The sequence below is a fragment of the Branchiostoma floridae genome, chromosome 5 (genome assembly GCF_000003815.2).
Source record: "Branchiostoma floridae strain S238N-H82 chromosome 5, Bfl_VNyyK, whole genome shotgun sequence".
Lineage (NCBI taxonomy): Eukaryota > Metazoa > Chordata > Leptocardii > Amphioxiformes > Branchiostomatidae > Branchiostoma > Branchiostoma floridae.
In genome coordinates this window covers 8616829-8628156 of record NC_049983.1, presented here as the reverse complement: position 1 = coordinate 8628156, position 11328 = coordinate 8616829, and the positions used below count along the sequence as shown (strand labels likewise).

The 11328-nt window shown below is 39.1% G+C and overlaps 1 protein-coding gene across 1 annotated transcript; it reads right to left on the bottom strand.

Annotated features, from left to right (window-relative positions):
* Window positions 1-3931: 3931 nt before the first annotated feature.
* Window positions 3932-10843, bottom strand: LOC118416072 (GTP cyclohydrolase 1-like). Its single transcript, XM_035821129.1, has 6 exons — window positions 10393-10843; window positions 8250-8359; window positions 7053-7108; window positions 6414-6445; window positions 6014-6098; window positions 3932-4105 (listed from the first exon to the last, which is right to left on the bottom strand). Exons 1-6 carry the CDS (start codon window positions 10781-10783, stop codon window positions 3979-3981), a joined length of 801 nt encoding a protein of 266 aa, XP_035677022.1. The 5' UTR covers window positions 10784-10843; the 3' UTR covers window positions 3932-3978.
* Window positions 10844-11328: the final 485 nt, after the last annotated feature.

Below are 11328 nucleotides of genomic sequence, written 5' to 3'. Positions count from 1 at the left end.
TTAATTGTCTCTTTCAAAAGACGTAAGGCGGGAAATTAAGGGGTTTATTTTTCAAAGGCCGGGCCCAGGCAAGGCCTAGTTTGTTCAAACGTTAGTTCTTGACTTAAAGAAAATTAAAAGAAAATATGACCACTGACAAATATTTTCGTCTCTGCAGCTAGCCATTTCTCAACACTTTTGGAGCTATGGGAGCTATCAAAGCAAGAGAGGGCATTGCCTTGTCTCTCATATCTGCGGTTGGATTTTCCCTTATCCCTATTCTTGCCAGGCTTGCAGCTGACGCGGGTGTTCCGGGCTTCCAAGTCGTCCTGGTAACGAGCTAGCCAATGTCTTCTTGTTCATTCCTCTAGCGATCTTCTGTAAAGCGCCACTGCGAGGGAATACATGGAAGCAGACTTTACTGATGATAGGAACGGGCACAGTAAGAGTTATTGCCGCATCCATGAGCCTTTTGTCATCCTTATACATTCCTCCAGCAGCCACGATTGCTATAGGAAGTGGGATGAAGCCGTTTACTACCGCAATCATATCCTGGTTGATATTGAGAGAGTCAGTAGGGTGGGAAAACATCATGGGTATCATCATACAAGTCACGGGAGTCGGACTGGTGGCCGGAGGAATGCACCTGAGAACAACCGCGGACCAAGCGAACAACCTGACCGACTATATGAACACAACAGTACCCGCCAATGTCACATTTGGAACATCAACAAACATCCAAAATGGCGCTGTCCGCGACTTCGTCATTGGAGTAGTGCTCGCCTTCCTTGGAACATTGGGTCTAGTCATCACTAATGTTATGAGTAGATCATTTCTTCAAAACGTTGCGCAACTTACTGTCCTAGTATTCGTAGAAGGTCTGGGTTTCTTCCTGGTTCTTCCTATAATGTTTATATTCAATACCCCTGTTTGGGATCTTGACGTTTTCACTATAGCTTCACTGACCGGTCAGGGCACACTGTACTCTGTATCCATTTGCTGTATGTATAGAGGTTTAAAGCTTGAGAAGGCGAGTACAGTAGAGATTCTACGTGGTGTAGCGATTGCTTTGGCGTACGTCTTTCAGTTTTTGATATTGCACATTGTTGCCGTGTTGATTGAATATCTTGGGGCCACAGTTATCGCGATATCTATTGTGCTTGTGGCGACACTTGGAGTATGTAGAAGTAGTAAGAATAATGACAACCCGGTCAACGCTCAGACAAGCAATGATGGGAACAGAGATGACATTCCGACAGTCGATGGTACAATAAACATGGCTATGGATGAACTTTAAGCAAGAACTCCATTTATGTAGAACGACTAGTACTCATTTCCTTCGTATATACTACATAAAAGAAGGACAGAACTGGAGGACTGCTATGTACATGAATGTGTTAAAGTAAGAATAAACAGAGCAATAGTTGTGAAGATGAACATCATGTATTTCCTTGCAAATGTTAACGTTTTAGCATATATATTTATATCTGTATATCTATATTCATTCTTGAAATTCTTAATAATAGAAAAGTTTAGAAACACACAAAATGTTTTAGCAAAGCAAGCTTAAGAAAAGAATAGTAGTGCATTGTTTGATAAGAACTCAATGTGACGAGCACATGTTCAGGCGGGCATTCTGGAAAGTAGAATTTGTTTCCTTGCAAATTATCTCCCACGGTTTAAAGGCATTAACAAAAATGTGCTAACTTTGTTCTTGAATTATCTGAATACAACAATCTCAGATAAAAACAATACATTGTCGGACAACCACTTTTTTTTAATTACAGTATTGCATATTGTGTAAGTAAGGTAGTCTAGAGGTATATCTGAGCAAGATTTCTTTCCAAAAATAACCACCAATGTTAGTAGATATCTACTTCTATTTTTTATATTTATTGGCCAAATTTCAAGGTCAAAGTAGCCGTCTCAAATTACACAAAAATTTCAAACTCTTCACAGCTTTTCAAACTTAACATCATTGGATAGGTCTTTGTGAAAGAAATAGAATGGTTTTTATTGTGAAAAAAATCGGAGATACCGTTGGAGAGGAATGGCCATCAAAGTCCTGAAAGTTACGCCGTAATTTTCCCGGCTCAGCTAATTAGATATGCAAGATTACAATATCTCCTCAATAATACAAGATACAAGGAAAAACTTGGTATACTGTTTTTGATGTGCTGAATTGGTCATGGAATGTACATATCTAGTTCAGAAATGATAAATAATCCTGAATAGTTGAGTTCTAGGGGTAAAAAAATCTGAGTCAGCTTATCAAATATGCAAAAACATCATATTTTCCCTCTCCTTGATGGTACAAGAAAAAAGCTTGGTATACGAAGGTTATGGCACATGCCGAATACAATATATCATTTTGATCTTTTTACGACCTATAAAAATGGATTGCGTCAATTCTACCACCACAATGTGATTATCGGAGAGATATGCCCCCAAAACTGTTCATCAAAACCAGGCAAAATGGATCTCATTTTGAAATATACCCTGTAAGGTAGAATGTCTCGCGCAGCCGCCTCAAAGGGGCTATTTAGTACTGCCAATTGCTGGTAGCGTATGGGGTAATTAAAATTCGAGGAAAAAATCATAAAAATCAGCATTACAAGATATGACAAAATCCACGCATAGATATTTCTAAATCACTATTATATAAGTTTGTATAAAATATCAATAACAATTGTCGAATTACAAGCCGGGGAAAAGAGTTTTCTGGCATTTTTCCCCAAATGGACGTGGCCATCTAGCAATCCATGACATCATCATGACATCATGCTAATTTGCATAAATCACCTTTATGCAAAAAAAAACTAAGGCCAATGATATTTTCATAACATCAAAAACACCCCCAAAACGCCTAAGTCACCACTCTTTAAGGCCTTGATAAGTTTGTGTGTACAGGTAGTGAAATCTATTACAGTGACTGTTACATGTTACTGACAGACGAAACGACCTTAGCATTCTGTGGTAAATATTTTGTTAAACAAGAAGAAATCTCTAAAAATACGATCCTTAATCGACAACCTCCTATAGATGTTGACTAAATCTAATAATTGTGCTAAATCATTATTTTTAGGTAATTTATTTAAACATTATTTTAACACAAGCCGACGCCATAAATTATCCATTACATTTAGGGCGTCCGGTGTTCGTAAGATACTGGAGGAATGCGGTTTTGCCTACATATGGAGATCTCACTTATCTCTTGGAACAAACCTGTTACCAATAACAAACGCTAGCAGCCAACGATCAAAGGATATTTACATAGATTCGATCAGAGCCGAAACACACAACGATAATAGGGACAAATCCTTTGGTAGCAAATTACGGACCTATAGATTATTATAAAGAAGAAGAATATCTTATGGTGAACAACATACAACATACTCCGTATTAGTTGCCACAAGTTATATATCGAAATGGGAAGACACAACCGCACGCCTCTGTATCATAGAGTCTGCCAATATTGTGATCTACATCAGGTAGAAAATCAACAACACTTTATCTTATACTGTAAATTGTACCATAAGGAACGAATTGTGCTTCATAACAATATCAAAAAAGAATTTCTGTGAAACGGACAAAATTTTATTTAAATGCGCCTAGATAAACCCTGTATATCAAACATTATCCGTTCCTATATGCACAGTTGTACGAAGAAGCGACAAGATGTTGAACATCCTGTTACCTTAGCACCTTCATATCTATTAGTTAGATTGTATATTGTTGTTTCTGCTTTCCAACATATGTCTGTTCGTTACGTCATACTACATGTGTATCAGCGACCTGCACCTAGCCCGTCGAGGCATGAATTAAGGGTTAATGCCCCGCCTGTTCCTCGGTGTATATGGTGTCATAACGCCTGGGCCTTTGCTATAAATACAGAATAAAACCACTGAGTGAGCGAAGCGAACGATGTGGTTTTATGAGGTGGATATGGCAAAGGCCCAAGCGTTATAAAACTATCAAGCAAACTTCTGGCCATCCTTCTCATTCCCTTGCCAATGTCAAGAACTCTTCCCTTGTTTTGGGATCTTCTCGGAACACTCCCATCATGCAACTGGTGACAGTCTTGCTGTTGAGTTTCTGTACTCCTCTCATCACCATGCACATGTGTCTGTAAAGTCCAGAAATCATGCAGGTTAGGACAACATGTAGAGATAACATAATGAGAAGAAGCTCATGCCTTGAACCGACATTGGAAAATGGGGATGCTGTTTGAAAAGTAAGCAAAAAATATAGAAAGACCGACATTTGCTTGAGAGCAAATACAGCATATTTCAGCCATCTACCTCCCCATGCAACAATAGACTGTTTCAAAATCACCCATGTGCAAAAATGGAACACTTTTGCTTAAAATTCACTTCTACTAATGACACGTTAGCCCAAGAATGAATCTTACAAAATTCCCAGTGCAAGAATGGACTCTTCCAGTGCACCCCATGTGAATTGGTCATGGCCTTAGGGTATTGGCCCACTCTACCCTTGTGTCAAATTCCAAGTTATTCGGTCAAGGAGCACCGGAAATAACGTGTTTGGAAGATTTGACAGGAGAAAGAAGAAGAAGAAACATTACGAATACGATATATTTCACCATACCTATGATATCGCTGAAATATAAGTAATAAGTTATAGCGACTGTCATATTTTTACATATGGCAAATTAGAGTTAACAGCCCTTTGATTTTGATTGCGACTCTAAGGACACACCGATTTAATTTATTGGTTCATGGATTTTCAAAAATAAAAAAAGACTAGAGTTTTAGAATTTCAACAATAATTATGCAAATTAAGTCCTCATTTGTATAACATGTATATCATTATGAACATCTTTGCCTAAGCTACCTGCATGCCTTAGATAATGGCAATCCGTCGTTCCTTTCTGCAGTTATCCTATTTAGAATGTCTTGACAAAAACGCCCCTGCAGTTCCCAAATTAAATGCTAGGAGGCTAAAACTTGCCTCGCTTTGCCATGACACTAACAGCTATCTACCACCTAAAAATCAACACTATATCATGTCCGGGACAAGAGATATATTGAAAAAACTACTATGATAGAATATTCTCATTTATTATGCAACTATGCTCCTATTTTGCATAATTTGTATTTCATTTTGTACAATGTTGTCTAAGGTACCTACATACCAAAAATCATAAAAATCCGTTGTTCCTTTCTTGAGTTATTTTCTTAAGACGTTTTTGACAAAAATGCCCCTGCTATCTTAAAATTAGTCGCTAGGGAGCCCAAACTTATGTCACTTCATCCTGAGCACAAGAGCTATCTAACACTCAAAAATTATGACTATAGCTTGTTCAAGCACGAGATAGCAAAACCGGAAGTTACGCTTAAGTACCTAGGAATGCCGTTAGCGGGCCCAAAATCTAATCATTTTCAGCTTTCTTCACACCCTACCAACACACCAAGTATGAAACCAATCCACCCAGCCGTTCTTGACTTATCTTGTTGACAGACAGACAGACAGACAGACAGACAGACAGACAGACAGACAGACACATAAACGCTAGTGAAAATGCAACCTCCATGACATTTCATGGAGGTAAATATAACTTCCATGACATGTCATGGAGATAAATATAACCTCCATGACATTTCTTGGTGGTGAATATGCTTAACTGGAGAAGCATCTTGAAAACAAAACGAGGACCAGATGTATGCCTTGGTGCACTCAGGTTTAGGGAGTCGACATGATCATATTCAAGTTTTACTCTCTGCCCGTTGCAATTATGATGTGCTATATTTTCATTTTTGAAAAAAAAAAAAATCCGTGAACCAAACAAATCAAATTGGTGTGACTTGAAGGTTGCATATCTGCTCTATCAGGGTGAGGAGGTCAGCTGTCAGACAACATGCCTCCAAGGTATGACCTTAATGCCCTGACATGTCAACACAGGCAGATTACTGTACATGCGATGATGCAGTGCATTTTAAACATCCCCAGCAGAGAACACATGCAAGCAGAATGCTGATTCCACAAAGGGAATGCTACTAATCTGGGCACTTACGTTGCCTCACACACAACTGCCACTCCAGCAGGCTGGATGGCTTCACTCAGGGCCAGCGCTATCTGCTTAGTCAGTCTCTCCTGAACTGTGAAGTACATGAAGAACAGGTGCTTCATTGTACAGTCAACACTGAAACATGTCAATGGGGACAACACTGGTAATGTTTCAATGCCAAAACCACACTAAAAGAAAATCTTCTTTGACATATGCCATTCTTCGATCTATACCATTTCATTAGGTGTCATCTTTTCATTAAGTCATTACGAAGATTTAAGTCATTAAGAAGATTTAACAGAAGCATTGCATTGTACTTGTCGCAACCTCAATAAAGTCAAAATCAAAGAGAAGCATGTTTCATTTATAATAAGCTAAAGGTACAAACATTTTCAAAGCAGCTTACCTTGTAACCTTCTACTGTACATCTCTACTATTCTGAAAGGAAAAAAAAACAAAACAGAAATGTTTTTTTTTTTCAAAACTGCCAGCCATCCCATGGAATTATGAGTTTTTTTTCCATATCAGCAGCACTTGTCAATACCAATAAATTCAAGGGTCGAAATGTATGCATGAGTGAGCCTCACCCATAACTGTGTTTTGGTGAACTTTTTAAAAACAGATTAGGGCTTGAAATACTTTTTTCTGTAAACCTGCACAGGTGCAGGTAACATTTAGTAATTACCTGCACCAGACAAATTTTACCTGCACCACTCAGAATTCAGGAAATATAGAACATACTAAAATCTGTTCAGAAAGCATTGCCATTATTTCTTTTTATTCTTCATAGGTGGTAACAGTACAATGCAGCCAGTTAAAGTCCACATCAAGATCATTAAACATGTACATGTAAACTCAGTACATGGACCAGTGTAGGTGAGGCAAAGGTAGACATCAGAGATAACTGCACAGCTTTGATTTTACCTGCACTAACCTACATGTGCAGGTTGTATTCCGAGCCCTAGCCCTGGATATGCTTCAAAACAATATCATAACTGTATAAAATTTGGTTTAAAATCTATGATTTTCCAAGTCTCATGCCTACCTGGCTATTTTACTCAGTCCAAGCACCTTTTTGTTTGGCAGATATCCCACAGAAACCTGTGATATAATGAAATTGTGGTGAAATATACAAAAATGGTTCCGTATACAGTATAAGTACACATTAACATCTGTTGGCTGATACACCCTACCTTAAAACCATTCATCACCATGGATCGTAGTGAAAGAAGGACCACAAACTCTTCCTGATATGACAACAGAAATGAATTGTTGTGTGCATAGTTTTTCATAAGTAACTCATAAGATTCTAATTGCTGGTTGGCTATTGAGAAAATGTAACATGCGTAGATGTCACTGTCAAACCCACCTATCCTAGTTGTATAACCTGGATGTCCAGAAAAACCTGTACTTATGTATTGGTGCTGACCAATGATACAACCGGCCACAAAGCCTAACAGGTATTCCGAACCCAGTACTCTGGTACACAGACCTAATGACATAGTTTCCAGCCACCGTATATAGCACAATGCGGACAAAATGTAAAAGGGGAAGGCCAATATATTTCTAAACCATAAAGTCTCATGTTTTGTTGTCCATTAGGTAAGTACACATTGTCATTACCATCTGACATTGCCTCCTTCAAATACACCTAACTACCTGTACAAAAGTTGCCTTTCCAAGAATTCCCTGTGCTTAAATAATTTTAACACAACAGGGCATTAGTTAAACTTATGTCTCATTAGACTACACACACGACCTGATCTACGTTCACAAATGACATGTTTCCATCAATCTAAAAACAATACCGTGTGCCTTATTCAAATAGTTGAACTAAAGTTTCCAACACAAAAATTGGACTCGCACAAAGTTTCGACTGCACAGCATCAGACTTCCTGCAACATATAATCCACTGCTCACTGAGTCGCGTGCATAACGTGACGTCACGACAACAGTGGATTATTCATTCTTTGACAATGACTGATGCTGTGCAGTCGAAACTTTGGGTGAGTCTAATTTTTGTGTTGGAAATTACAGTACAACTATTTCAAGAATGACTTCTACCAACACAGATGAATTTTCAAGTTAATAGAAGTGCCTTATGCTGTGTTTTATGAGACAGACATACGCCATACACCCTTACCACCCTGCAGAATGTTAGTTTTGATCACCTGAATCTCTTATAAAAATGTGAAAAATGGAATTTAAAAAAGAACCTCCACCCCCACAGGAACAGCCCTACCTTGCCCATGAATGGGACCAAATGATGCTCACATAATGAGAACAACTCAATATCTCGCACTATCACCATCTCATCAGTGTCCTCATCAAATATTGCATCAGACACTACCTCTGAAAATCAACACAGGAAGCAGTTAACAAACAAGCAGGCAAAACAGCAGCTGAACAGCCTGTTGTTGTTCTTCCTTTGAAGAACAGACAGTGTGACCAAAATGTGGCAACAGTAAAGACTAAACCCACATTTCATGTCCAAACAGTTTGTTAATTGTCTCAAATAGAACTGGTTAACAGTTAATTTGATGTCTGTTAACCTGTTCTATTATTCACTTTCACATTCTTAGAAGTAAAATTTATGTAAATCCTGTAATTTGAACTGATAAGTGAAGCACCAACAGAAGAGGCTGTTCAGGAATCTGCGAGTGTTGTTATCATATTTTACAAAGTACCTTTCCAATGAATGGCACCAAATGATGTTCACACATGGAAAACATCTCTATGTTCCTCACTATCACCATTTCATCTGTGTCTTCTTCGAACACTGCATCATTCAGACACGATGGTCAAATTTGGCCCCAAAGTTTCCATTTTTACACACACACACACACACACACACACACACACACACATATATATATATATATATAAAACACGGTGTTTGGTGGACAAAAAAAAATACCATATTTAGATTGGTCCTAAATTTGACTGAAAATCCAAATCTTTTTTTATCATATACGTAATGGTTGTTAGATCAAACTTTCTATCTTAGGAATTTTTCAACTTCTACTAAAACTATTTTTACAGCCAAGATAAGGTCGAAAAATCTTTTTTTCTCACACTCTAAGACTCGTTATCCAAAATTGTCTCCATATTCCAAAAATCCCCAAGACACAAATCTGGAGATATTAGTTGTCAACAATTTAAGTCCTGAAACAGTTGATTTGCACACGTTTTGTAAGCGACTTGAATACCATGTTTGGTCGTATGTCGAGTTGCACTGATAGGGACATGGGGTAATTGATACCACCGTAAACAAGTGTTGTGATATTCAAGGCCACCAATAATGACGCCAGCAGCTTTGTTACATTTCACATTTTCCAAACTAAACGACAGCAAAACTTTGCTGGTCAGATAATGGTTTGTATATGCAAAAATGATTGTTTTTCTTCTGACGCATGGCACCGAAGAAAATGACGTTTTCCGCGTTTTTACGGTGGAAACCTGCGGATGGCCGCAGGTGACCCCAGATAGAACACATGTCCTGTTCGATTACGTCAGATCGAACACGATTCGGATTGTAAACCCCCAAATAGAAGTCTGGAAATTTAGGGGCCAAATTTACTATCGTGAGAAGACACAGATGGTCATCAAAGATATTCAAAGTAAGATACATTTTGAGGATATACTGTACTTCACAGTAGTAGATCTTTACGATCACATGTACACTGTATTGGTGAACATGTTTGTAAGGTGAAACAACACTCGATTTTCTATGGCACTTACTAATATAGTTGCTTTACAAAAATTAAACTTCAAGTACATATGGTAACTAAAGTTGTCTTATTCGCCACTCTCACTGTACACAATGACAATACCACCCACTTGTTTTCCCTTCCTTTTAATAAAAGGGTATCCACGCCATTTTTAATGCAATTTCAGTGACACTTATTTACTCTCCAAGCAGAGGTTAGGCTCCGGTTGTTTTTTTAACGTTTTTTTAGTCTTTTTATCGGGCTTTCTATTTTGTATTGTATCTTGAGTTGTACTGTGAAAACCTAACTGTTCGGTTTTGACAAAACACGATACAATACAAAATAGAAAGCGCGATAAAAAAAGACTAAAAAAAAACAGCCGGGGCCTAAACTCTGCTTAGAGAGTAAGTGAAACTAAGATGACCAAGGAGCCTGATATAACCTCTTTTGATAGACCAAGGACAGTTTTGTACTGAGCCTCACAGGACCTCGAAGATGATGATAATGACCTTTGAATTTTGATAAAGTAGTATGAAGAAATTATGACAAAGCACAACCATGACACACTCGTGAGACACCCCTGGAAGTCAGTCGCTGAGAAAAAATCCAAATGTTTACCAGAGTGACTAAACTTTTGACAGGTCACGTGAAAAGAATACGTGATTTGTGTCTAACCTTGGAGATCCTCCTGGTAGCCCTTGGTGAAGAATATGAGCGCACTGGCCGCTCTGCTCGGCGTTTTCAGCAGCCCCTGCCGGGCCGGGTCTTCTCCTACGCTGCTGAGAATGGTGTGGTAAGCCGCCTCCATATCAGGGAGGGCTCGGTTCATCTCGTCCACAGACCGTGTTCGCTCCACGATGTCGATGTCTCGTGACGACTGGACTCTGGTAAGCGGCGGCCTCCCCCTGCGTGCCCGCCCCCCATCCTCGGAGTCCTCGGCGTTGTCGTCTTTGCCAAGAGGTTTTCTGCCAGGATCGGTGTGCGCCCTGACGCGGCTTTTCAGCGAGGCGACGTCGTCGAAGAACGCCTCGTCTGATTCGGGGGTTGGTCCGTTGACGATTGACATATTTATATGTCAGTGGGAAACGTTTAGTAGAACCAGAAGGAGGACAGTGAGAGATTGTTGTTGTCTTCTACAGTCAGGTCACCTTTTTTCTGCGTTTTGTAGTCCTTGACCAGGTTTGACGTCACGAGCCACGCCTACAAAGTAAAGTCCATTCTGGATGTAAGACTGTGTGACAATTTCTATTCTTAACCAGAAGACAGCCAATCAAGCTGAAACCTTGTAAATTTTTTCAATGATGGAAGTTTTATCAAATCTAGGTAGTCTACAGGTTAAATTTACCCCTAAAAAGCAGCAAAAGGCGTTTCAGAGATTCCCGATTTTAAAGTTTCGCTTGATCTCCCTTGTGACGGCTCGCGCATTCGGCGCAGGGCATGATGTAAAATATGTTGCGGGAGCGTCTATCTCCAAAACCTTTTAAACTTGTCTAATAGAAGACTTACTGTCGAACTTAGCTTAATTTACAAGCAGAATGTGCCCCTCAAATGCAGGAAATGACGTTTTAGAGGGTCTAGATTTCAAACTTCTCTCCGGACCTCCCTGGTGAC

Bases quoted from the DNA above. Each gene is read 5' to 3' on its own strand.
- LOC118416072 (XM_035821129.1), bottom strand. From the start codon at position 10,783: ATGTCAATCGTCAACGGACCAACCCCCGAATCAGACGAGGCGTTCTTC. The intron at 8,360-10,392 runs GTTAGACACAAA...GTTGATTTTCAG, and splicing joins CTACCAGGAGGATCTCCAAG to AGGTAGTGTCTGATGCAATA. The intron at 7,109-8,249 runs GTAGGGCTGTTC...ATTATATCACAG, and splicing joins TGGTCCCATTCATGGGCAAG to GTTTCTGTGGGATATCTGCC.